Source organism: Aulostomus chinensis, chromosome 12, assembly GCF_037954235.1.
Source record: "Aulostomus chinensis isolate RoL2024-O1b breed Wild chromosome 12, RoL_Achi_v1.0, whole genome shotgun sequence".
NCBI lineage: Eukaryota > Metazoa > Chordata > Actinopteri > Syngnathiformes > Aulostomidae > Aulostomus > Aulostomus chinensis.
In genome coordinates, this window is record NC_141331.1 from 4,452,346 (window position 1) to 4,479,657 (window position 27,312).

General features: G+C 44.0%; 2 protein-coding genes across 4 annotated transcripts; one reads left to right on the forward strand and one right to left on the reverse strand.

Moving 5' to 3' along the window:
- The first annotated feature begins 1,834 nt into the window (after positions 1–1,834).
- map3k19 (mitogen-activated protein kinase kinase kinase 19) lies at positions 1,835–17,620 on the forward strand. Its single transcript, XM_086219723.1, has 16 exons — positions 1,835–1,872; positions 2,510–2,704; positions 3,760–3,917; positions 4,111–4,217; positions 6,191–6,375; positions 7,096–7,156; positions 8,754–8,841; positions 9,747–9,869; positions 10,344–10,522; positions 10,762–10,796; positions 10,903–12,921; positions 13,244–13,342; positions 13,516–13,754; positions 13,885–14,137; positions 14,225–14,433; positions 15,422–17,620. The coding sequence occupies exons 1-16, from the start codon at positions 1,843–1,845 to the stop codon at positions 15,567–15,569; spliced, it is 4,128 nt and encodes a 1,375-aa protein (XP_086075849.1). The 5' UTR covers positions 1,835–1,842; the 3' UTR covers positions 15,570–17,620.
- Positions 17,621–17,794: 174 nt separating this feature from the next.
- ccnt2a (cyclin T2a) lies at positions 17,795–27,273 on the reverse strand. 3 transcript variants are annotated; one of them, XM_086219725.1, is made up of 10 exons: positions 27,060–27,270; positions 26,317–26,398; positions 26,065–26,193; positions 25,698–25,758; positions 24,827–24,889; positions 23,176–23,221; positions 20,362–20,525; positions 20,105–20,175; positions 18,623–19,928; positions 17,795–18,476 (listed from the first exon to the last, which is right to left on the reverse strand). In XM_086219725.1, the coding sequence occupies exons 1-10, from the start codon at positions 27,215–27,217 to the stop codon at positions 18,403–18,405; spliced, it is 2,154 nt and encodes a 717-aa protein (XP_086075851.1). In that variant the 5' UTR covers positions 27,218–27,270; the 3' UTR covers positions 17,795–18,402. The 3 variants fall into 3 exon arrangements, 2 of the variants coding, with proteins under 2 accessions (XP_086075851.1, XP_086075850.1); XM_086219724.1 differs by lacking the exon at positions 17,795–18,476 and having other exon boundaries at positions 18,534–19,928; positions 27,060–27,271; XR_015118679.1 differs by lacking the exons at positions 17,795–18,476; positions 18,623–19,928; positions 20,105–20,175 and having other exon boundaries at positions 20,377–20,525; positions 22,779–23,221; positions 27,060–27,273.
- Positions 27,274–27,312: the final 39 nt, after the last annotated feature.

Genomic DNA, 27,312 nt, shown 5'->3' on the forward strand with positions numbered 1-27,312 from the left:
ATGAAATGCAAATTTGGTTAAGTAGTTGTTTTAATTTGAACATGAAAAACATTAAGAGCAGCGAGTGAAGCTGTTTTGTTGTTTGTTTTGTTGTGTTTTAATGTTTTCCATTACCCACTTACAGGTGGGTCAATCTATCTGAGGCCAGAATTTTGCTGTAACTTGCACACTGATAGTACAAACCTGCTTCCTCAATTTTTGGTCCCAAATCTGGTGAAGGTAATTTCATCCTCATCAAATCAGTCCTCATCAAACCCTTGGCGCTCTTCCCACGCGCATCTGCATTTTCTGCGTTTCCACATATTTATTCAGGTTTTTCCTGCCACTCCTCCTTAGATCTGATCTCTGTATGTTATGTTGTCGGATGCTCCCTGTAGGTTCATTACAGGTTGATAACACCGGTGGGTTAACACGGACACACCAGGAAAATCACCGTGAAAAAGTGGTTTGCTCCTTTAAAAGTCGATAGCGATGGATGAGTGTGACCCAGACCTCCGTCACATTCCCCCCGCAGACTGTTGATCTGACGTGATAGTAAAACATTGCCCCAACATTGATATTCCAGCCCTCCCTCTGTCTTCATATGTCGGGCAACAAACAACCTGCTGGCATTTAAAACCGGCCTGTCTGTCCAACCGTCTCCATGGCAACCAAGTGTAAACGTTCAGCAGGAGGTGTGCAGGAGTAAGAAGAAAGGAGACACTAAGGGTCTGTTGAAAAGGATCTTAAGTTGAGGTCGGATCAAATCTACAGCCGGACCTGTTCATCAAGGAAGAAGCAACAAATGAAATGACATCGCCGCTGTAAGTCTCTTAATTTCGAATCTTTATTATAATATGTATTCATCTCTGGAGACGGCCACTAACATGGAGAATTAATAACAAATATTTAGAGTCAAGGGGTTTTGGTCCTTTGTCCCTCAGAGGGTCAAACCTGAAAATTGATGGTGGTCTGAAAGCCAAAGGCAAAACTCAAAATGGTAATAAGATTCCAAGTTCCTTTATTTAGATATAATCTAAGCTTTTATATATTCGAATAACATCTTGACTCGTGTGTCAATGTCAGTGTATTTTAGTTAGGCGCTTCTATTACATTAAAGGTCATTATTACTCTGCAAGAAACTAAAATAATCAATAATTAGTGATCCTGCATATTAAAAGCGCTTTTTTTTGTACCTCACAAGAAAGAAAACATGAACAGTGCAATACGGTACAGTTGTTGTACTATTGGTATTATGATTCTTTTAAGAATATTGTCATTGATTACATGTTAAATTTACATCTGGATGGCCAAATAAAGCCTTATAGTGGGCCAGTTTTGGCCCACGGGCCTCCCTTTTTTCAGCCCTGTTTTACAGCAAACGGCAAAGTTAGTTTTGTTTTTAATTTGTTGATTCAGAGACTTTTTTGCTGCTCTGCTGTCACACACACACACACACACACACACACACAAATGAACAAGCTAATTTAGAGCTTAACGTTGAGCCCCGTGGTGATTCCTACCACTGTAATAATGCCTCACAATAATTCCGGCCACGCCCCCTGCGCCGTCTCTTCGGCGACCAGTGGATCATTAGAGACTGACACCACAGAAAAACACACTGCTGCTCCAACTTCATTCACCTGCTGTGTCATTTTGTTCTTACATGAATCAGAAACTTTCCTACGACAGCAACAGAGAAGAAGACCACACAGAACTGACAGGTAGCGAAGGGAGAAGGAACGGTGGGGGAGGAGTGTTGATGAGATGATCCAGCCGGGGGGGGATAATGTGAGTCTGGGGGGAGACGGGGGGGAGGAGGTCTGCAGCAGCACCGAAGAGGAGCAAGGATACACTCCTCTGATGCTCGCCTGTTGGAAAGGCATATCTGAGGTAACTGTGTGTGTGAGTGTGTGTGTGTGTGTGTGTGTGTGTGTGTGTGTGTGTGTGTTTGTGTGTGTGTGTGTGTGTTCTTGTACTTGCTACATATTGAGGACTAGGATACATATTTAACCAACAGAGTGAAGACATTTTTGGAAAGTGAGGACATTTTAGCCGGTCCACACATCTTCAAAGGGCCGTGTGAAGGTCAAGACTTGGTTTTAGGTTCAGGTTAGGTTTAGGGTCAAGGTTAGGATCAGGCAGTCAGTTGAGATGGTTGGGTTTAGGGTGAGGGGCTAGTGAATGTATTACGCCAGTGAAAGTCCTCACAAAGATATAAGTACAAGGAGGTGTGTGTATGTGTGTGTGCGCCCGCACTTGCACAGTCGAAAACAATTCTGCCACACGTGTTTTCCTTCCAACAACAGTAACGTGTGTTTGCCATCCACATGACCTTCTTGCGTTTATGTAATTGCGTCCTCCTGGGGGCCATTTTCAAAACAAGCGTATGACTTACCAGCAGGGCCACAGGGGTGATGATGCCCCCCTTGTGGTCAAAATGAACACAGTCATGAAGTCATAGTGTTGTGTTTCATCTCAGATGTCTTTGGTTGTTTTCATGCTGTTTCTCCTGACTGTGTGGTCACAGGAGGTCGAGCAGCTGCTGAGAACCGGAGCTGATGTTACCCTGAGTAACAGCTTCAGCCAGACAGCGTTACACCTCAGCCCCCCCGAGCTCCGGCAAAAAGTGTTGGGATGGATGTCGAGACCTCATCTGCCCCCACAGATGCAGCTGCTGCAGGCTGCCTGGCAGGGAGACCTGCACGCCCTCCAGCACCTGCTGGTAAGACGCCGTCACACACACGTCAGCGCAGAAACACAACAACAGGTTCTGATAAAGAACACAACGTGTTCGTGTGCAAAGTTTCAACAAGACCTGTTGATTGTACTGGTGATAATTGTTGATTGTATTAATGGATCAGTTTGTGGCTTCTTGCTGGACTTTCATTTCTCAGGATTGTAGTTTTTCAAAAGAAGTCATTTTGAACTTTTTCCAGGGGAACCTTCTTTTTCAAAAGGATAAACTCCCAACAACCAGCATCTGTAAGAAGATCTCGTTTCACAGAGATATGCATTTTAATGCACACAACTTTTTTCAGGGCTATAGTCGGGTTTTCAATTCAGTTTTTTTCCCCCAAACTATTTCCCTCTGATCTGATGGAAGTCTGGTTGAAACCTGGTGTGGTAGAAAATCTGTGAGCTCCCTCATGTGGCTGCATGGTGTACTGCAGATAGATAGTTGGTCTGAGCAAGATGTTCTGCAAAATTTGGCGTGTCAAATATAGTCTCACCCATCTCAAAAGCCTCCCACCTAGAAGAGCTGGTGGAATTTTGTTTATGTTGCGATTGCAGCAACAGTAGTCTTCCACTCACCTGTCGTCCATCTTGAACCGTGCTGCAAATGCGTTTATTCTAAAGTTTTGTATTTAATGATGGCGAAAGGATAAACAGTGATTAAGTTCTATGTGCAGCCAGCAGGCGCGCTGTGTTTGGATAAAATTATGAAAGAACGTGAAACACTGTCAGTCAGGTGTAATTTTCCATTCAATTATTTTATGAATCGGTGTGTAATTACAAATAGCATTGATTGAGGTTTTATTCATTGAAATATTCTTTTCTACCCAGGAAACTCTGCAATTAATACACAGCGCTGCTAATTCTTGGTATGTAAAAATATAAATAACTCAGGATCTGGCCAGAGGAACACTACTCAGACCACGTGTAGTGTATTTGAGCTGTTGTGATACTGGTACTTCATCCGTTACTGCCTACTAAGCACTACAGTGTGTCGTGAATTGTTTGTGTGTGTGACCAGTGTGCATTTGTGTCACACATCAGGCTGAGACAGACAACGTGGATGTGAACACTCCCAACAGTGATGGTGCAACGTCACTAATGCTCGCCGTCAGAGACATTGACCTGTTTGAGGGTATGACACGGTTACCATGGGAACACAGGCCTGTGGAAGTGCTCAGGGAACTGCTGAGGCTCTCGCCGTAAGAACACACTCACACAAACGAATACAGACAAGTAATCTCAGCCTTTTGTTTTGTTTTAAGGGATTTTAGTTGAATTTCTCTTTTTCTTCTTCTTCTTTTTTTCTTTTTTTTTTTACAAAAAAAAACTACCTTGACAGCAAGTAATACTGCGAAATATTACATACTTATTGGTGTCATCTGTCTTGACCAGTGATTTGTGGGTACAAGACCACAGCGGCTGCTCTGCCCTTCACCACGCCGCTAACATCACCAGCCCTCTGAAGGTGGAGATCATTCACATGATGGTTGAGGCCACAGGTACACACACACACACACACACACACACACACACACACACACACACACACACACACACACACACACACACACAAAGTCACTTCTGGGTTGTTTACACAGACTTGGGTTCATTTCCTGCAGCCTTCAGTTCAGGCTACATCCGACCTAGTTTAAACTCACGTGGGCTGAACCAGTAAAAACATTACGCAATGTGGATAAATGACAACACCTCTCTTTTTTTTCCCCTTTAAATTCCTGAGAAATAGAAAAGTTACTGAACAGCCCCCTCATCCCATGAATGTTCTGAGAGATCTTGAGGAAAGCACCTACGGTTTCACATCTTATTAAAAGTGCATTACAAATTTACAAAGCCAGGAGGCGTGTATTTAGTCACAACACAGTACTCAACAGTAGTATTTTAGGCTATTTCTTTATCATTCAACATCTTTTCAAAACCTAGAGTCACTTTTAGTGTTCATACATTTCAGCTTCAGTGTAAATGGACTCAATTTTATATCGCGCTTTTCTATCTTAGCGGCACTCAAAGCGCTGGTGGAGGCTGCCATGCAAGGCGCCAACCCCACACATCAGGAGCAATTATGGGTTCAGTGTCTTGCTCAAGGACACTTCGACATGGTCACCAGGGTGGAGGATCGAACCAGCGACCCTTTGGTTGCTAGACGGCCACTCTACCCCTGAGCCATGCCTCAGTGTAGTAATGACGCAAAGTGGAAGCAGGTTAAGCGATCGCCTGTCTTAAAAACTACTCAAGAGCAAGATGTGGTTGTGCCTTAGCAATTGAGTTGCAGGACGGTAAAGTACTTTTCGCTGATGCTCCTGGTTTAAGTCATGATAACTTGCCATTTTCATAATTTGCTGTCGTACGGTTGGTCAGATACTTTGACAGTCCAACCTCAGCCGCTGACCCAGGATCCGTTTAACAGGTGGGGATGTGACTCTTGTCCCCATTTAGTCATGATTTAAGTGTGGTCCCTGAATGTGGCTTGAACCCACCCGTAGTGTATGTCATCAATCGGAGAACAAAGGATTTTGCCTTAAAATGGAGAGTTGTGGGAAAATTCTGAACTTTTGAATGTGACCTGCTGCTGAAAAATCCATCTTATCCACTCATTTGTAAATTCCTTTGTTCTCACGACAAGAATAATCTGATTATGATTATGGCATCAACAAAAACTTTTTGGCGTTGAAAAGGCTCAGTGGCCTTGTGCTGCGGTTGTTCTGTGCAGCAGTGTGTGACGGCACCGTTCCTCTGTCCTTAAGTTGTTCCGTTAATGATCACATCCTGCATGCTGGGGCTGAATGAGCACATGGAGGCGGTGTTAAACCCTCACCTCCTCATGTCAACGGATTCATTTTAGTTACTGATCAGTTGATCAGTTACTTATTAACCTGGATATTGGGCAGGAAACACATGTAGCTTGGGCGTAAATATAAATGTACACACCTCTTACTATTCATGATTCTATGTACACACACACACACACACACACACACACACACACACACACACGCCTAGGCACAAACACTGCAATCCCAGTTCATTTATAATCCTGTTTTTCAGAGTAAAAGCTCTGCAGTTCCACTCAAAGCCTGCATTTATGTGGGAGGTATGGATAAGAAAAGCTTGTTTGTGTATGTGTGAGGGTCCGAGCATGTGTGCTCCCAGCATTCATGAGCGCCTGAGTCTGAGTTTGAATCAAGCTCAGAAAACAGAAACGAGGTGACGCAGGGAGGATGTAGAGCAGGAGATGAAAGAGGTACAACAAGACAGCTTCTTCTTCTTTTTTTTTACTACTTCTGACTTTTCTCCCACCTTGAGTAAACAACTCCAGGTCCAGGGGTTTGGAGCTGAAGTAGAGCTGAAACACCCCCAATTTGAAGGTTTACAATGCTTGACCTGCTGTGCTTGTTAAAAAAAAAAAAAAAAAAAAAGTTCCGTGCCTATGAGAGCCAAAAGAATCATTTGTGTTCAGATGCAGCCCCTGTGTCACCTCTGGCTCTGGAAAAATATTCCTCTGGCCAGCATTTGGACTCAGAACTGGGAGATCTGGACCTGGAGTTGGACCTGGAGACCGTTTATACCGACCAGTCAACAGCAGTTTCCCCCTCTCAGACTCCCAGCCATCACCAGCACTGCCTTCTGTTCAGCCGCTCTGGGGTAAGTGACTTCACACCAGTGGTAAATGGTAAAATGGTCTTGAAAAGGTCAATTCCATATAATAGAATAGTTAATGAAGCAGAAACTGATCACAACAGCTACATCTGAGAGTAGCATAGATGGGGGGTCATCGCATAGATGGGGGGTCATAGCATAGATGGGGAGTCATAGCATAGATGGGGAGTCATTCCATGACTTTATTGATTGGACCATTGGAGCTATGACCTATGGAGATTAAACATATTTTAGTACATTTTAATTACAAAGCACTCATGGCAATGGCATGTGTGTGTGTGTGTGTGTGTGTGTGTGTGTGTGTGTGTGTGTGTGTGTGTGTGTGTGTGTGTGTGTGTGTGCTGAGGCTCTCAAGTCATTAACAGGCACACACGGACAGGCAGAGGAAAATAGCACCAAGCGCTCACCACAAAGACAAATTCCTAGAAGCAGTAATTGGCTGTTTAGATGTGTGTGTGTGTGTGTGTGTGTGTGTGTGTGTGTGTGTGTGTGCGTGCGCGCACGCGTGGGTGAGGGGTGCTCTATGTATCTGACACTTAGCTGCCGTTCTGTAGTTATCCAGTGGTGTGGGGGGCAGGTAGAGAGGGAGCGTACACGCGGGGCAGCTGGCGAGCTGCGTACAGCAGCAGGTGGTTTCCAGGGGAACGCTGCAGTGCATCTTGTATATACTCCTGATGTCGACTTGTTCTATTTCGTTCTTTGCAGGAGCCACTAGACTCTCCAGGGCTGTGCCATCAACCCGACCATCATAAAGGCAACAGCCAAGGTAAAGACTCTGTCCAGGGCTCCTGCATGTGGATGCTTGTGGAAGAGGGCAATATTCTCAGCGGACTTTCTAGGGAAAGCAAACATAAATAAGAGATCGAATACCTTTGACCTCTGAGACTCCAGTGGAGTAGTTTTGGCTACTGTATTTTGTACAGGCCCTTTTTGCAGCCTCACTTGATCATCTGTCAGAAATAAGACATCTCGCTCTCTCTCTCTCTCTCTCTCTCTCTAACACACACTCAAACACACACACACACACACACACACACACACACACACACACACACACACACACACACACACACACATTGGAAACCCTCTGTCTTCTGAATTTCAGAATGGCAAACTTCCAGAAATTTACCAAGGGTTGGCAAACCTCTACTTGGGAGGCATGCTGTGCCTGCACCGTGAGCGCTGGTTGAACTTCTGGGCCAAGATCAGTGTTGAAATCATTTAAATCAAAAAACAACAAGAAAATCTATGAGATGTGTGTTTAAAAAAAAAAATTAACTAAAAAATCCTAAATTTTAGGGTTTCCAAAAAAAAAAAAAAACCCTGACAGAATTGTCAACTTAAGCAACAGCCTTTATTTCTTCACCTCTGTAGCAGACAGAAAGAGAGTGAAAACAAAACAAAAAGAGCGTGAAGCTTCCTTAAGTGTTTGTGTAAAATGCACTGCTGTTCATTAAATATTCTTATTATCACATGGACGTGGCGTCAGGTCTTAAAGTGAGAAGCATGCAAACTTCGCTCTTGATTGCCACAGAACAAATAAATCTTTAATCTGAAAACAAAAAACTGTTTTCAGAATGAGCACAAATTCAGTCATTAAATTTCACCTTCTTTCACATCAACAAACAAACATCAGCCTCCGTCGGTGGCATGTGACTAACCAACCAGCTGACGGAGGTCAACAACTCTCAGGGGTTCCTGGAACATTTCTTAAATTGTTTAAATGAATATGGAAAAGCATGATAGGTCCCATTTAAATTGATTTTGAAGCTTTTGGCTGCAGTTGCTCTGGTCAGCATCCTAGCAAGCCCTCCCTCCCCTCCCCCTAGGGTGAGGGGAAGGGTGGGGGAGGTGTGTCTGGGGTGGGAGGGAGGGGTCTCAGCTGAGAAACCTGTCTGCCTGCCGTTTACTTCACTGTGGTTCAAAAACACAGAGAGAAACAGTGTGGAAAGTTAAGGGGAGGGTCTCTGTTCCCCGAATGGAGACGTAACAAATACATGGATCAGAAAAGAGCAATGATCGGTCCAATCCAGAGACAGAGAACCGATTTAAGGTGGTCTTGAGTTGGGAGCAGAATGGACATACAGGAAAAAAGGTAAAGATAATTGCTGGTTTCACCCGGTGCTGCTGGTGATTTGGGTTTTAGACTTTGACACGTGGTGTTACATTTTTAATTCATTTCTAAACCTACAGCTCCTAAAACTGCTTCAGCGGTGGATACTTGAAATGAAAACCTCCTGATGTACGTCCTCAGTAATCCTCGATTCTGTTCAAAACAGATATTTTCTGACTGTTTGGCATTTGCCTGGGAATGGAATTCAGATTGTGGGATGTGACTGTGTGTTTGTGTGTGTTTGAGACAGATAAGAGGATCCCTCCTTGCGTCCAAAACGCCATGGAAACAGTGACAGACATGAGGCAGGCCTACCAGGATGCTGGGACGGGGAGCAGGTGGGCAGAGTGACACCCCTCAGGCTTTCTCTTTAGCTGCAAAGAAACAATAAATGAAAAGATCTGAAATGTAGAGCTGATGTGCAACAGTGCTAACACTTCAACATCTGTTCACACTAATCACAAACAGTGGCGTACGCACAAACGTGTGTGTGTGTGTGTACAGCTAACACAGCCACTTGTATACACAGTACGCTCAGTCTAGCTGGTCAACAACTGCCTCTTACATCAGCAGCAGAATGGCGTCCTCTCCGGTTACACTCAGACGTGTATGCAGGCACCTGTCACTGTGGCCAGAGGACAACCTGTTCTCCCCAAACAGGTTAGAAACAGAGAGGAGAGGGTTTGTTGAATCAGCCCATTGTTTGTTACATGGATCCCTCGACACTGACTCAAGTCCAAATCCTCAAAGGAGAATAGAGGGCCTCTAATTTCATAGAACTATCTTCCAAAAATGGAGATTGTCGGGGGGGAAATGAGGCCTCTGGCTCTATGGTCACGTCAGCACAAGGTAATACTCAGGGTTGCTGCACTCTTTTATGAAAATTTTAATCTCAAAACCTCAAAAGAGAAATTTGTGTTCCCTTTTCATGGCAGAACAAGTTCATAGTAAAGCTGGGAATGAGTACAGTTAGGACTGTAACGACAGAAATATTGATAAAGGTACTTACCAAGACTCAATGTCACTCTCCATAATTCGGTGCAAAATGATGGAGATTGTGCTTCATGAGATTGGTGGTGTTTTCCTCCTTTCGTTTCTTTACCTACCTTTAGTTTCACTACACGAAAGATGCGCTGATCCACCTACATCATACAACCCCACTGCAATAAATCTCTCATCCCTCTAACTCTCTTCTGTTAAACTAGATTTACCGAATAAATCTTCTGCATTTTCTCTTCATCAGAGGAGGTTTGTCTTTGCCAAGCCTGAGCACCAACAGCAGACGATGGAGCCTTTTGGATCCTGCTCCATCAGCTGGTTTGCTGACTATGAGGAGCAACGTCCCGTCTGCCCCCCCTAAACACAGGTAGACAGATGTCGCTTTTACAAGTCCTGTCTCTGCTTTGCTTTATGCATTTACCAAAGAGGATCTACACATTCAGACCCGCCACCCCCACAAAGTCATGCATTGCCAGGCAACATCTAACTCTTTATGAACTGTTTGGCAATATCCATCCATCCATCCATCCATTTTCTATACCGCTTATCCAGTAAGGGTCACGGGGGGCTGGAGCCTATCCCAGTTGACATTGGGCAAGAGGCGGGGTTCACCCTGGACGGGTCGCCAGTCCGTCGCAGGGCCATCAGGAGAAGTTAAGGACTCAATATCTTGCTCAAGGATACTTGGACACGGTCATAGGGATGTGTGAGGATCGAAGCAGCAACCCTTCGGCTGCTAGACGACAGCTCTAACTCTGAGCCACACTGCACCCTTTGTAAACGCTTGCAATACATGTGCGACATTCAGACAAAATCCTCTTGTCCTGTTTTTCCCTCACAGGCAGAGGCGACCGAGTGTGTTGGCCGCATCACCTTCTTCCTCCTCCTCCTCTTCCTCCCCCTCCTCTGCTCTGATGTCTGTAGCTACACCAAGCAAGCTCAGCCAATCAGCCCCCAGCATCATGGAACCACTACTGTGTTCAAACACTGTGATCCAGGCCAGGGCGCACATCCAGACCCGTACGTACTACTTATATCCAACCAGAAGGCAAAGACCTGAGTCCAATATTGGTATTATACAACTTAATATTAACTTGATTTAAGTAAAGTGTTTTATTTTGCTGATGATACTTTATGTTGTTCTTATTGTTTCATTTGCTGCTATGAAGTGTAAAGTGGTGATAAAACTATGCCATTATTTGGATCGATTACACTTACAAGCATGTCAATTTAAGTAGAAAATCTCTGCTTGTCTGCAGGACTGGGTTCTCATGAGACTACGAATGAACAAAAGGTGGGTTTGAGCCAAAAGAATTCTTCATTTCAACTTCACCTCTTGACAATAGTTGTAGCCACTGAACTGAATTACAAGTCGCTGAGAATGTCTTTCCTCCCTACAGTTCTCTTGGGGTCACTCATCAGCCCAGCACCGCAATGCCCCTCCCAGGACACCCAAGCTGCTCGCACCACTGGACTGCAGGATGAAAGACATTGCTGCTCCGCCAGTACTGAAGCACTGTGTTCCCCTGAAGCCCATCAGCCGGAGCCCTCTTCTCAGGACCCGGCTGAGGAGAGAGACGCCATTATGGTGTAGCCCGCGGATTGGTGCTCTCACCACTAAGGGGGGCAGTGAGGAGAGTGGGTCCAGTAGCGGTAGCCAGAGTTCCATTGACCTGGAAGATGAGGATGGGGAGGATGAGAGAGACATGGAGTTGAAGATAATTGAGGACAGGTTTTTGAAGCATGTGAGCTGCGCTGAGGTGGATAGTGAGTTTGGGGTTAGGAAGACAGGACAGAGTTTAAAAGTTCAGTCAAAAATCAGTTGCATACCACCAATTCACAGATCGTCACAAACTATTTATCATACTCAAGACACTGTGAGCCTTGAGATACCAACCACCTCCAGGAATTCAGTGGAACTTAATGTGGCCTGCACCGAGATTGACCTTGATATTTTCTTGAAGACAAATAATGACCAAGTCGATGATGTAAGATGCACAGCAGAACAAGCAGAGAGAACAACGAAAGATCCCTCTGCTAATAAAACAGCCAAGGATTCTGAGACAGAGAAGATCAATGATAATGCAGAGGGTGCTAGCTTGAATACAAGCTCTGCTTTAGGGAAAACCCAGTTTTGTTCTCGAAAGCTTAACATTGATCCCAAGAAAGATGAGATGAAAGGATTTAGTGCTGTCAAGAACAAAGGCAGAGAGACCGATGTGAACGGCGAATTGAAGGCAAATACTCCAACATTCAACATACTACCACATAAAGATCGAAGCATCCCGAATTGGAATAAGTCAAAAAACAGATCTGCACAAGTTAAAGACAAGTTAAAAAGTCCTGAGCTACTTAATAGTGGAGAACCAAGAGTCACTAAATCAAAACTTAAATCTGGAAAGGTTGCTCATCGCAGTTCGGACTCTGCATTACCACATAAGAAGGCCATCGATTATCCACACAGCAGAAAAGTAAATGCTGACAAGGTGAACAACAACAGAGCACAACAGCATCAAATTGTGAGGGAGCCGAAGAGCAACCGGCAGTTAAAGAGTCCTGGTGTAGCAAGGAACCAAAGGTCTAAATCTGCAGTGGACTTCATCACGTACAAAGACATGTTCAAACAGATCCAGAGCGAGGATGAAGGACCGGCCATTTATGAAATGTTTGCTGGTACTGTCTACGATAATCTTCGAGTTCCCTGCTCCTGTGAGGACAGACAAGTGCAGTCTGCTCCAATGAGGCAGATACAGCAGACCTTTAAAGTCAAACACAGACCCTCAAAACAAGTACAGAGTAAACTGAGAAGAAGCCCACCAGAGATCATGGTGATTTCAGCTAAAAGCAAAGCAAAACCCGTGTCGTCCAGGGTGAAAACCCGTCTCTCACACGCGAAGAAAGGCACAAGGCAGAACATTCCTAAACTTGAGGCTGACCTCACTAAGGAAGGTGATATTTGTCATAATCGCGCTCAAGAAAAGGTTGCAAGTCCTGCGCTATCTACCATCGTGGAAGATCTTTCTAGAAACGGATCTGAGACATTAAAACCGAATGGCAAAACCCCGCAAGCAATTTATGGTCGCATAAATATGCAAGAAACAACAGAGGGCATCAAATCTCAGAGAGGAAACAGAGCAGTTCCTGAGTCTGTGTTACCGCAAAGCCCCCAACAGCTGAAAACTGACACTTGGACACCATCTCGTGGCAGCAGCTACACAGTTATGTCACCAATTTATCAGAAGTTTCTAGATGAGGTGGGGGATGGGCCGCTTACTGACGACCTGCTGCAATGTCTGGCTGAGGAGTTGATCTCATTGGATGAAAGAGATGTATCCATGGGTCCATGTTCTGAGAACCAAGAACTGAGCACCAAGGAGTCCAGAAAAGATAAACCTGGTTTAGCAGATAAGAACCCGGAGGTAAGTAAACACTTTGTTTACCTTATTTAGTTTGCATCGAGGCAGTTTTCCATCTTGTTTGGGCGTATGTGAACACAGCAGTCGTACTCTGGTGTGTTAGAAGGCAATCTCGAGAAGCTGTGGATGGATTTTGATGAAATTTTGGTGATACATTGAACAAGTTGAGGGACAGTTGACTAGATTTGGAAGTGATCTTGATCTGATGACGTCACGTCACCTTGTTAAAGGTTAGGGTTAACCTCTCCCATTATAATCCAGGCAGATAATCCAGTTGATTCTGCATGTGAGTACTAATTGAACCCTTCAGTGTGTTTATTTGCAGGTTACGTCCATAGACAGTGTTGCCCTTCGAGGCTCTGGGTTGGCTGAAACCATAACATGGACGAAGGGCGAAGTGCTTGGCAGGGGAGCATATGGGACTGTAAGTAGACCAGTAAGACACTGGGAGAAAACATACTAAGAATTCACTGCTTTTCTTTTACCACCACCTTTGCCAAATGTGAGTGTTGTTCTGTGCGCCTGTTGATATAAAAAAAGAAAATTCAAAACTTCCTGACAGTGTCCTCAGCCCTGGAACTGCTTCCTTCTTCCCAGGTATACTGTGGCCTTACTAGCCAGGGCCGGCTGATCGCTGTAAAGCAAGTGAATTTAGATGCGTCTGACCCAGATGCTGCAAAGCAGGAGTATGGACGTCTGCAGGGAGAAGTGGAGCTTCTTAAAGCCCTAAGACACACCAATATCGTCGGCTTCCTGGGGACCTCGCTCTGTCAGCATGTGGTTTCCATCTTCATGGAGTATGTCCCTGGAGGATCCATCGCCAGCATCCTGCACAGGTTAGCTGACCAGGTCAACGACCTACCTGCCTGCATAATGATGTGAAACAGAGCTGCAGCAAAGTGCCAAATAAAAATATAAAGTGTGTCTATAAATGTTTGAAACACACATTTTCTTTCACATTTTCAGATTTGGTCCTTTACCTGAGCGAGTTCTGGCCCTGTACACCCATCAAATCCTGGAGGGGGTGGCCTACTTGCACCTTAACAGGGTGATTCACCGGGACTTGAAAGGAAACAATGTCTTATTGATGCCCACCGGTGTCATCAAGCTCATAGACTTCGGCTGTGCACGCCGTCTCAGCTTCCTCAACCACACGGCAAGCAATAGCGTGGACCTGCTCAAGTCTGTCCACGGCACTCCTTACTGGATGGCACCGGAGGTAGCTATGGCGTTCATTTAGACATCTGTAAAGACTGATCTCTTGGGACTTTATTGTTCACCATTTCTGTTCTCATGTTCCCCTCAGGTGATTAATGAGACAGGATATGGCAGGAAGTCAGATATATGGAGCGTGGGTTGCACGGTGTTTGAGATGGCCACAGGGAAACCACCACTGGCACACATGGACAAGATGGCTGCCTTGTTCTATATTGGGGCGAAAAGAGGGTTGATGCCACCTTTACCAGACGGATTCTCAGACAGCGCCAAGGACTTCGTAAAAATCTGCTTGACAAAGTGAGACTCGGTGTCATCTTCAAACATTGGTTCTTGCATTTAGCTGGAAGGACTTTTATGTAGCTGTGTCAGCCTACACAGGCGCATACGAACCCAGCAGAATCACTTGGTGTATCAGTCTGTTCCTGTGTAGCGCTCTGAACAACCTGTGCTCAGGTCAGTTTAACTGAGTTTTAAGGTTTCTTTCTGTACTTACTTTTGACCAAACATCCATAATTTCTACTTTTTCAAAACAGGCACTTTAGTTTGAGGACATTTAAGCAGTAGATTTTGTTTTGTTTTTTTCCAAATTGAATGCTTAAGGCTTCATTGAACAAAGTGATTTGAAAATTTGAGTTAAGTTGATTTTAATTGTTCAGATGTTTTTTTTTAAATTTCTTTTGAAGACGTTAGAATGGTTTGAATTACATTATAGCCTATTTTATTTTTACTTAATTTTTATTAACTTCAAATGTTTACTTTTTGATTTTATTCTTTGATTTCAATACCTGTACCTCTTCACTTTTACTTCTGTAATGAGGTGGAATTGGTACCAGTATCTTTTTCTTTTCTTTTTTTAAGAATTTGTACCTTCAGCTGATACTGTATATCAGGGGTGGGCAACCATGTGCCATGGAGGGCCGTGTGTATGCAGGTTTTCCTTCCAACCAAACACTTTAACAGGTGATTCCACTGATCAACACTCTTCTGTGGCTGAAGGTGTGTTCATCAGTGGAATCACCTGTTAAAGTGTTTGGTTGGAAGGAAAACCTGCATACACACGGCCCTCCATGGCACATGGTTGCCCACCCCTGCTGTATGTCAACATCCAACTTCACTGTAGAGGCAAACACTGCCACCTTTGGCCAGAGGGGCCGCCAAAGTAATCAGACAGCAAACGTAGTTGCTTCTTTCATGTATGATACATTCCTTTTTAAAAACTTCCTTTAATTCTTTACCTGTCAGTGAATACATAACGTTTCCTAATTTCAATGTAATTTCTTTGTAGTGACCAGAGACTTCGGCCAACTGCAGACCAACTCCTGGAGCACACATTCATCCCCAAAAATGAGACTGGGGTGAATTCTTGGGAAACGCGCAAGACGACCTGCTGCAGTCGAGACGGACAGTGTGGTCAAGAGAAGTTACGCTACTGAGTCAAAAGGGACGGTCTGTGTTAGGCTTCGGACTGGTGGATATAAACACAGAGGCTTCGTTTTGTGCCTTGTGGTCCTTACCAACGATGCAGCATAGCTCAGGGAGCATGCAGTGGTGCGTCTGTGTCTAAGTCCCTTCTGGACACAGGTGAGTAAAGGCTGGAAAAAATGAACTACACCAGAGGCACTTTCATGCATGTCACTTACGACATTAATAGTTGACAAAATATGGATGGATAGCTGCAAGAATTGATACTGTTAGTGCCAATCTTTTATTTTCAATTTGTCTCAAGTAACAAGGCCCGTCCCGTGGGATAAATAGCATTTAATAGGATTTGTTTCGGACTCAATCCATACTGCAGGAAACATCACTATCAGTCATAAGCTATTGCTTATCCCTCTAAGCTACAGTACAGAGAATTCCTTCCCTGAGAAGGGTCCAGGTATTAAATCCTAATGCTTTCGGGACTGCTGCTGTAATTCCCCTCATTACAATATGGAGCCCAGTCTCTTAAAATTCATACCAGCTGCATTTCTTCATTGCTTGAGTCCAACAGCAAGGACAGACAGGAGGTACGTGCTCTCCAAGGGCCCTGTAGCTCTTCGACTGCTCTGTAGGGTTTGGTAAAAACATTTTCAACAGCAGTGCTTCGAAACCTATTCCTGAACAATACTCTTTATATTCACACTGATTTCAAACTATTTAAAAAAGTCAAAAATTACATAAGCTTCAGTTTGAGTTTTGTGCTCCTTGGTATTTTCAGTTTATACCATTAAATATGAGTCGGCTGCTCAAAATGCTGTTGAACTTTTTTTCCATTTCAACTTTGTTGTTCCAGCACATTGACATCTTTCCACTCCAAGCAGATGTAAGATGAAGTGCAGCCTGGAGATTTTTATCCTTTGGTAATTAACGACAAGGCATCTTGAGATGGTTGACAAGTCCTGAAGCATTTTTGTTGGTGCCAGTGTCCGAATTCAAACAACTGCTCTGATTATTAGGAGTGACTTGTTCGACCTCTACTGCTGTTTTCTGAATGCCGGATAGCAAAAAAAAAAAATCTTCAGGGCACAGATCAACCAGCCAAAAGCTTGGTTGATCCTTCTGCGTCGCGGCAAGTCCCTACGCCGTCATTGAGCATTCGAAGTTCTGCGTCGAGGGAACGCGTTGCTCTGGATTTCACCGCCAAGCCGCTAGGGGGGTCATGTCACGACGTGTTGACGCAACGCATAGTCGGGATTTTTTGGAGGTGCACGTCAGACTACAGCATAGGGTCCGCGTCGCCGTCGCTGCCACGCAGAGGCATAAAACAGGCTTAAGCCTGGTTTGGCTCTTTTCACATTAGAAACAGAAGAGCAACACAAACACAGTAGAGCAGGTCATGCCACGATTTTTAGAATATCGTTTAATGTAGGGAACTGATGTGCAGACAAGTACATGGCTGTAAATGTAAACTGAACCAACTGGATAACAGTGAAACAAACGGATCAGAGATGTCCACATTGTAGACGCTTAAGGTTCTCAAAATAACCAGCAGGTCGTTTTGCATACGGTCAATTTGTCACAGTTCTGAGACTGAAAATGGAACTGAACGTATTTTTGTTTCTGAGGAGTACACGGTTGAGTGAATACCTCGATGTATCCCCTGTACAGACTGACATCTAGAGAACTCCAGCTCCATGTTGTGAAACTTCAAAGTAAAAAGGGTTATGAAGACTTCAATGGCACACAAATGTCAGTCAGATTTCTTTTTGAGACACAAACTTTGGCATTCTGCATTACGTAGAGCGCCAAAATATATTTTTGGTGCAAACCACATCACACTAATAATGGGATGAGTAGGTTTTGGATGTGCCAAAGTTGTTGTGGCCATCATCTATGATGGAAAAGTTGAGTGCAGCGCCCTCTGTAGGAAGGCTGCAAGAAGCACACCTACCTGGAATGCTACAACCATTCACCTGATGATGCCTGTCTGTTGATCAACAAAATAAAAGTCTTTTATAGGTTTTATAATTATCTTGTCATTCTTACAAGCAGCTCCAAACCTGAGTAGTCATGGTATAACTTTTATCTTTTAAACATACAAAAATGTATGTACATTTATCTTTACTTCCTGTAAACAGCAAGTGTTCTCCTTTTCAATTCCTTTGATGATTAAAACATGCAAATCAAACACAGTACTGAAGTGTAAAAAGGAAATCGAGACAAGAAAGTAATTGAGGAGATGAAACTTTACACCTACAAAAAAAAAAAAAAAAAAAAAAAAATTGCATCCATCAACAGCGTCATATGGAATGCCAACAAACATAATTTGAGCTCATCTCCAGCTGGCCACTGGCTCCTTTCATACAATTGCAGAAATGTGATTTAGTAGAAAAAAATTGAACAAAATAAAGAAAGTGCATAATCTATGCCTTTAGAGTACTTGTAATACTTTTGTAATCCCATATGCAGATCTGAAATGCAGGGCAGGACCTCTCCTCGATGTAAATACGCACTCATCCCCTTCCCCATCACACATGCATGCACACTTTTGCACATTCCCAGACCCATTTGAGGAGAAAGGAGAACCAAGCAGCTTTTTGACACCGACAGCAAGACGAAGCTGAGCAACACAGCCCAGAAGTCTGACAGTCAGGAAGCGTAATTTTTCATCTTTGCCTCAAAAATGTCCAGCAACACTTTTCATTTTTTTTGCAGATAGGCTTTTCTGCTTTTCAGTAAAGGGTTTGTCATCACACAGAGTTATTTTCTTAGGGCACTTAACAGGGAGTTGAGCATAGTTGTTTGCTGCCATTTCCATGTGAGGGCCATGGCTGCAGAGTAGTGGACTCAGTGTCTCTGCTCCCCCACTTCGTGTGGCGATTCACTAGGAGGAAGGTACTGCTGAGAGGTCCGCAGCCCACCTGGGTGTAACAGGAGGGGAGGAGGAGGAGAAACAAGGAGGAGGAGGAGGAGGGAGGTTAACCATAGAGCTGCAAGCCAGATGAGACACACTGCAGTACAAGAGAGGAGCTAGAAGGAAGATGGGGGGAAGAAAAAGACGAGGTACCTGCAGCACCAGTGCCACCCTTGGAGATTTTGCTCAATTTGGAGCTAGAAGTGGAGGAAGGGTGGTGGTTGTGACTGGCCTCGGGGTATGCTCTCTTGCGTGACGAGGATGAAGACGTGGATCCGGGATGCGAAAGCGTCGTGCCCTCCATGCTGACCACCCCTGGAGGCCCCCGAAGCAGGCCTCCCCCGCCACTTGGACCCTCGGGGCCTCCACGTCCATTTCCGCTGTGTGTGTTGGGGTTAGGGTGACTGTGCTTGTGATGGCGATGAAGGTTATGATCAGCTCCACGATGCTGCTTCTCTTTGCTTACCAATGGGCTGGAATGTTTACTCTTATTGTTGGCTGCCATGCCTTCATCTGATGAGCTGTGACGCTCTGATGATGAAACCTTTATCTTCATCTTAAACTCGTCTTTGCTTGGAGGTACACTTTTATCTACCTGGGAGCTGCCGCCAGAACCGTGGACAGGGAGGCGGAGTTTGAGTGAGGCTTTGTCCCGTTTGTCACTGTGATGACGTCTATCTTGTCCTGAAGATGAGGAAGGAACTCTGCTTTTCATTGGAGAGACGGTGGTGCTACTACTGCCACCCTGGGCGTGCTGGGACAATTGAAGGGGTTGTGGATGCTTTCTGTAGTCTACTTGGCTCATTGTGGATGGTGCATAGCTGGAAGAGGAGGACGATAACAGATCCCCCCTCACGTCGCTCTCCATTATTGCTCCATGCTGCTGCTCTTGCCTGCCTTTCTGCCCAGAGGCAGCAAGCTCTGCAGAATGTTTCTCTCTGTATTTGTCAAGTGACAGTTTCTGAGCTGGAGATGGTGCTGGTGGAGGGTAGGAAGGCTGAGGTGGTGGTTGAAGCTTCCCTACTCCACTTCCACCAGGTCCTTTTGGTTCCTGTTTAACAGGGGTAAAGTCTACCGTTTTGTCAGTCCTGTACACTGATGAATGTTGAAGCAAAGAGGAAGCAGGGGTCTGCACGGTCAGTGGCGACTCTTCTTGTTCCTGTTTGACACAGGCAGAAGGATACCCTGCTTGGCTCTGGTTGCCCTGAGGCCACCCACTGTGGCTAGCTGGATTGTATGTGCCGGATATGGTTTCCAGAGACAGGGGTGCATCTCCAGACTGACCAGGCATGGGGACAGCGAAGGTAGCGCCAGCTTTTGCAAAACTTGGGTTTGAGGGGGGGACTCCAAGAAGAGAGCCATCGCCAAGGCAACGGTTTTGGAGCATGGAAGGGCCGGCAAAGGAGTTATCCGACAGCTGGATGTTCTCAGACTTGGGCTTTTTGGCAGCTTGTGTTGCCTAAGGGATGGAAATGAGAGATTTCTTTAGCGGTTTGTCTTTACCTAGCAGCCAGCTCTCTAATGGTGAGGGGTAACAAGCAAAAATGAGCTCCCTGACATTAAAAGAAATACATAAAATTACAAGCAAACTGCATCATTCCAATGCACATAGAACAGAGCAGGGACATATCCTACCCTCCAGTTGCGTATTCTCTTCAACCTGCTAGGTGTCTTCTCCAGGATCTGCAGAAACTCGTGGGTCAACTCTATAAAAACAGGAATGTTGATGTCAAACATGGAACAAAAAGTATCATCTTTTACTTCAGTTGGGAGCTGAAGTTGTTTGCTCAACGAATAACATGACCACTGTGGTAACACATTTAAACACGCTGATAAACTTTCACTGAAAGATACATGGATTCACTTTAACAGATCAGAGTGCATTATCTCACCATCAAGCAGCTCGAGTGTGACAGAGCTATCCACATACTCCCACCAGTGTTTCCCATCAGTGGAAACTGGGATCTCCCAGTTGGACCACTTGCATGCCAGGTGGATGCACACACAGGCGATCACCGTGGGCTTGTATTGGAGGCAGAACGTAGTGAGGTGTAGACTGTGGTGTGCGTATGTATATATATATATATGTATGAGGTGTGTGTGTGTGACATGCGAGTTAGTTGATTCAGGCCAGTCGTGGTGAGGATTGGTCCCACATGTGGATAAAAGAAAGAAAAACAGAAGAGGGCGCAAACAGCATTAATTCACTGCTGGCAAAGACTGAGAAGCAACAGCAACAATGTTCAAAAGATCAGTTGTTTCATCGTGTTGACAGAGGAATCTAACAGTCTTTCAAGTAAAAATGAGTTCAGCCAAACAAATGTCACTAATAACTTCATGGTATTATGAGGACACACTTCCAGGTGTGCTTGAAATTTAGCATTCAACTGTGACACGAGGCAATGGTTTGTTGCAATTTTCAAGGGACCTGATTGGTCTAAATGTTGGGACCATGAGCCACACCAAGGGCAGCAACAGCGTCCATCAGACCCTGTGGTCAACCACGTTACACTTGCTTCCCCAATCATCTCTGAACAAGGACAAACCAAAAGGGGGCCTCGGACTCTTCTATGAAACTTTGCACCGGTCCCACCAGTGTTAGACGTGCATGACACGTTCATCTAAGTTGACCTCTGCCTCATGGTTACAATCAGCTGTCAGTGGTATTTTTGTTCGACAACATAGGAAGTTGAAAGTGCTACCTCACCCGAGGGACATATTCAAGTGTCTTGAGCTCTAAGACTATTTTCTCCCTAGTATCACTTCTTTGTGACCGCAGTGAATGCAAACGATGCAATCTTAGCTTAAAGCTGATTGTGACTTACTACTAACAGCAAATTGCAAAAAACTAGTATAAGTACAAGTATATATGACCGGGGTTTTCTGTATTCTGGAGTCACAACAAAATTTTACAGGGAGGAAAAAGGTCTTTATAAGATCAATACACCTGTTTTTTATGACTTGAAAGAAAAACTACACTTTTAGGGTGAAGTATTGCTTTAAAAGCTGAAAGTATTTCAAACTTTGATCATGATTACAGTAAAACAGACTCGTTTTATCAAAAACAAAACCAATACTAGATAAAAGGATACCACCACATCATTCAAAGCTAAAATATAAATGCAGACCACAGCATCAAAACTGGCACTTTAAGTTGGGGTCAGTCGTTAATAGGGTGACCTGAACAACAGGTCAGCGCCAAGTCAAACCTAAATTAACTCCTAAAGTTACACACAAAATGTGATGTAATATCCTGAGTGCAAGGTTCACAGTGTTCGCTTTGAGCTGTTAGCTTTATCTGCCAGTCTCTAGTGAAGTTTACTTTAATATATTCCATAAAAAATACACGCTCCTGAGAATTAATCTCTTGGGTCAGAAAAATGTAGTTAAAACATAAATCAAACGCTCAAATTGATGGCGGCCATAATGACTCATTCAGCCATGATGGTACTCCTACAACACATACATGAAGCCCGAATAAAAGATTGGTAAAGATGGCCTTGTCTTATCCTATAACTAAAATTATGATTTTTGCCGTTTTACCAACTATTTTGCAGCATGTGGCCAGGAAAAATAACAGCTAAAACCTAGCAGCACGGTATTTTCAACCACCTGGTAAGAGCAGAACGACAACTTTGTGCTTGGAGACAAACACAATGTCTGGAGTCTGGTCTGATGGGTTGGGAAAGCCTTCAACAACGCTATCAGTCAAAATATTTGCAAGAATTTAGCTTGTGATTACATTTCATACCCCATCTTAGATGGATTAATAAATTCGACACTCACTGAAGGCTTTAGGGAAGTGAGGAGTCATGACTGAATTAAATCAATTTGTAAGAGCACTGAGGTGTTTCAAGAAAAATCAATGTGTGCGAGGTTTTGCCACTGATCCGGTGTGAGCTCAGTGGATGTATTCAGCCAGAATCCAGACATTGTAAAACTGTTGTGAAGAAAATGTTAATACATGAATATTTCTTCCCTTCTAACAGCTTTCAGAAAACCCTTTAAGGACCCAGTTTTCAGACAAAAGCATGTAAAGAATGACATGCTGAATTAGAATAAATCAAATCCAAATGTATTCTGATACATAGAAAAGATTCTCCATTGCTTATAACACGGAACTACATATATTTCACATTTTAGGTCCTTAATGGGTCAAGCCCTTATGTCAGCTTGTATATATTCAAGACAAATGTTGTAGAACAGCTAGAAAAGAAGTTGCATCATCATAGTTTAGGGTACAGATATGCATTTTGAACAAAAAAAAAATATGAAAAAGATAATTTAAAAATTACTTTGCTGTACTTACCGGAAGGACCTCTACGAGAAATGTTTACATCTGTGAAATCTTTAGCTGCTATTCAGGCTACCAAAGTGTCTTTTAGAATTATGCACTTTTTCGCAACCGAACAAACATGTGGGTCTCAAGCGCACCACTACACTTCGCATCTTGCATTCAACCCATCTGTGCCAACACATGGTCCCTTGTACAATACACCGCACTGCTACTGGGGCCGGTAACGCCACGAGCCACCCCACCCTGCTCCCGCTCCCTCTGAACGAGGAAGGGGTGCTGAGGGGAGGAGGCAAGCGTCCCAACAACCACCAGTGCAAGTAGGGCCCGTTGGACACTGAAAGGGTACCCTGCATTACAGGAAGCTATGGTGTGCAGTCAAAGTGCAACAAAGGAGGGGCAGGATAACAACCTGTTGGTAGCCATGAAATAGGAAGTCTGTGCCAGATCCTTGCTTGCTGTAAGAGAGAGAGAGAAAGAGAAAGATATGAAAGGAAAAAATTAACATTCCTGCACAGCAAAGGCATCATTTATCATTTGGACAAGAACTGAATATTGTGGACAATTTGCAATGCACTGATTAAGCCAATAAAAGAAAAAAAATGAGAACCAACACTGACAAACAAAGGGGACTTTTAGTAACAGTTGACCTGCGATAAATAGAAGACCACCCATCTGTTGTGCTTCTGTTTGTTCACTCTGATTTTTGTTAGGGCTGTGCACAAAGTACTTCTTGATTAAAACCGATTAAGCCAAGACCAAGACTGAAAACAAAACAAAAAAACTTTCCCCATAATTCCAACATGTTGAAGCTTGAAAATTTTTGTGAATTCAACAGTGGAGCTAAGAAACAACTGAGCTGCACTGTCGACAAATGTCACTATAATATCCTGCCAGGCCATACAATGTTATCATTTTCACTGTTTTCTGTTGAAAAAATGAATAACACAGAGCCCTTACACAACTCAACACAGGCAAAGGCCACTGTGAGTAGTTTCTCTCCAAAAAAGGTTTTATGTTTAGGCCAGGAAGCCAGAGATCTGCAAATCACATTACCTCTGAAAGACCTCTGTTAGGGCCATTTTCAGAGGAGACGGAAATAAATGGAGTGGGTTAGGTGCCAGGTACCCGGAAAACCAGGCAGGGCTTGAAACACATTTGCTGGAAGCGATTCATGAAATGACATTTTGTGACAAGCTCAACCACAATGTGAATTTGGAGCGAACCAAAACAAAATGAAGATACTGACATGGAGCGTGAAGATGGATGATGCGTTGCACTCATCCTCCGTTTTGTTGTTCTTTCAATTACATACGAGCCCTGTGTTGATGTCAAGATCAAAACTGAGACAAAATTAAGGCATCAGTTGGTGTGAAGGAGACTGACCAGGCAGATGAGGTGATGCTCTTGTTAACTTATCTCACCAGGCAACTGCCTGAGTTTTTGCAATGGAAAAACACCAAGTGAATATTTGATATAGATTCTACCCAGAGACAGGGTTTTTACAATGTCATTATAATATAGAGAATAAGACGAAAAAACATAGCCACAGTGCAGAACAATGTCATAGTTTTCCCTTTGTTTCAATGTAAGAATTTGATCAATCTGGGACACTTGTTGTCCCAAAGTTGAGAAGTACTGCATGGCTAGCAGAGGTTTTAGTGAAAGTAACCAACTCTGCCATAGAGGATGTGCAGTGTCCGTCCTCGCTGCAGCGCGGGAAAGTCGCTACACACATCAACGTCATCTAGTGTGAAAATCAGAGAGATTTATCTGGCCTAAGTGAGCTTAATTAGCACAGCGTCACTTCATTTGTTGAGTGCCAGAAGATAAGAACATGAGAATTATATCCACACAGTTCAGTCTTGGATTTGGCCCAATCATAATCAGTGCATGTCTCAAAGTGTTACATCTCACAATGAACCCCAGATCATTAAAAAAAGGACCAAGTGTGTGTTCATGTAAACATTAAATCATCAGGATTTTCACCGCCCTCCCCACCCACATCTGAGGTGGGACAGACAAGAGCAGAGGGCACAAAGAGCAAAGAAAGAAGCCTCTACCTCGCACTAGCTGGGAACATTTCACCACATCAGTGTGTGGGTGATCAATAGTAATTTCAAAGCCTGGAACAAAATACATGACAGGTGAGTTCAACACATACATCGTTGGGAGGTGCCATGTCATTTCATCATTTAACAAACAACTCTCGCCCTCCATTTTAAGACCAACCAATTGGATTCTAGAAATATTAACAATCGCTTGTCATTTTATTGGGAACACCTCGATAACTAATGCAGTTTAACCACCACCAACAAAGGAACACATCTCAACATGAGCCAGTGGACTTCAGCAGCACCAGAACCTCCAAATTGGCCATCAACACAATTAAAATAGACTCAACATCACAACCTTCAGGTGTTGGATGCCTTGTAGTTGCTGCGCTGTTATATTATACTGCATTAATTGAACTCGGTGTGTCCAATAAATTTCCAAGTAAGTGTACAAGTTAAACAGTGACAATGAAACCTGATGGTCACACAATTCATTTTTGGAATGTTGGAAATGAAGTGCAATCAAATCAGCTGTGACCAATTGAATGCAACCAATGAGCAAACACATCTCTGTAGCCATAAACTGTTGCACAGTCGTGAAAATGGAGATCAAATTATCCAGAAATGCCAGCAATTCCTTTCGTAAGCCATCATTAAATCCAAGTTTCATGACTACAGTCTGCAACAAGAGAATGACATGCCACCTTAACATGACTCTGACAGAATTTCACAAGATACCTGTACAATAGCTGATTAAACATTAAACAGATTAATATAGTCAACAGTAGCACTACTTCCCTCTCTGATAATAGTAAGCAAATGATAATGATTATGATAAACGCTCTCTCGCAAGTCATCCACTCCGCTCACCACTACTTACCCAGGGTCTGCAGCACTATGGATTCAAGTATCACCAGCTCTTGAGCTTGCTGGAGGTATGCCTGAAGTTTGATAGACAGTCATTACATAACAATTGTAATGAGTCTATTATCTTACCTAACAACTGACTTCAAATGACCAAAACCCCAAACAGAGAGGCCATTTCACGGTTAATGTGAGTGTTGCTGTAGCTGTTTGGACCACACCAACAGCAGACCAGAGCAGCAAAAATAAGCCCCTTAAACAGGGCACGGCACACGTGATTACACATTGGGAAACCATGACCAATGAGCGAACTGGAAAGACAGATGTGGAAGAGGGAAGGGAAAACTTTAAGCCATACATTACGCAGGGCTCTCCAAACTTACATTACTTTTTGTGTCTAGAGGCTGTTCTTGGGGGTTCAGGCAGGCATGCGCAACTTTGATCACATGTTCGAGTTTCCGTGGTTGCTCTTCCACTTTTGCAGCCAAGAATAAGGTGGTTGGAGATATGGTCTGTACAGAGACAATATATTTGCATACAGGCCCAAACTCCATACTGTAATATCTGAAAGAGTCTGTCAAACATGCAACACTGGGGTTTGGGTTTGCTGCAGTAGCAGGTACTACAATACTTACATTTCTGTGGAATTTGGTGAATGAGTGATGCATATAAAATCTATGCATGTAAACAATCGCTGTATTTATTGTCAGTTGTGAGCTGAAATGCGAGTCAAGGAAAATGCTGTACATGTGCTCAAGAGTAAACCACACTGCATTCACAAAACTGCTGAGCGTTCCAAGCAAGAATAGTATTTAAGCTTTTCCTGCAATAAACAACACACCGGAGAGACTTTGAACAGCTTAAGAAAATAGTGTTTACACTCGCGTCAACGACACTGTTAGCAACCCGGGAAGAACATAAGATGCTAACACCGCAAGCGTAAGCTCCTCTCCAGTGGGAGCTTCCTCGTTTGGCGTAGCTCGTCCCAATAAGAGTCACAGAACTATAGAGTTATGAGAATAAAGGGTGAGATACTTCCATTTCACTGAGAAAAAAATGACTTAAACAGCAGAAAACTTTGTGGCCTCTCTTCCTACATTAACCCTCAGCTAGCTAACTGTGCATCAGCGTGCTAACACATCGCGTGGCTAAACAACCCTACTACCACCGATGCTGTGGAATGCGGTTAATTACGAGCTCCCGTGTAACAGCCGAAAATAACACAAAACATTAAACACAAATCCATTGGCTTTAATCAACAGTCTCCAAAGAGAATTTGAAATTAGTTCACGCCAAAGGGCCCGGACCATGGTTAGCGCCATGGCGAGGTACATTCCTCCCAGGCTAGCCGTCGGGTAAGTTTGTTTACCAAGGATACACGTTTAGCCTCTGGCCCATGTCTTGGATCAGATTTGCTGCTTGTTGTCGATACGACAGCTCCCGGTCGGCTTCTACTCCATGTCGGCGGGACGGGGTGTTTTCGAGTTGCTCCCGGGTGAAAAACCATCTCGACGAAGATCCCCGGCAAGCCGCCATTGCTCCCCGAAGTCGGTCATCGAGAGAGCGGATGTGGCGTCAGTGAAGAACAGGAAACGGCAGCTCCTCCGATGCTGTGACCCCGTGTAAGCGCG

Excerpts from the sequence above, each read along its gene's own strand:
- ccnt2a (XM_086219724.1), bottom strand. The coding sequence starts at position 27,217 with ATGGCGGCTTGCCGGGGATCTTCGTCGAGATGGTTTTTCACCCGGGAG. Across the intron at positions 20,526-23,175 it reads TATTTCATGGCTACCAACAG|TCTACACCTCACTACGTTCT; the intron begins GTTGTTATCCTG and ends CGCACACCACAG. Across the intron at positions 19,929-20,104 it reads AGAGAATACGCAACTGGAGG|GCAACACAAGCTGCCAAAAA; the intron begins GTAGGATATGTC and ends TCCATCCCTTAG.
- map3k19 (XM_086219723.1), top strand. The coding sequence starts at position 1,843 with ATGCTCGCCTGTTGGAAAGGCATATCTGAG. Across the intron at positions 4,218-6,190 it reads CATGATGGTTGAGGCCACAG|ATGCAGCCCCTGTGTCACCT; the intron begins GTACACACACAC and ends ATTTGTGTTCAG. Across the intron at positions 12,922-13,243 it reads TAGCAGATAAGAACCCGGAG|GTTACGTCCATAGACAGTGT; the intron begins GTAAGTAAACAC and ends GTTTATTTGCAG.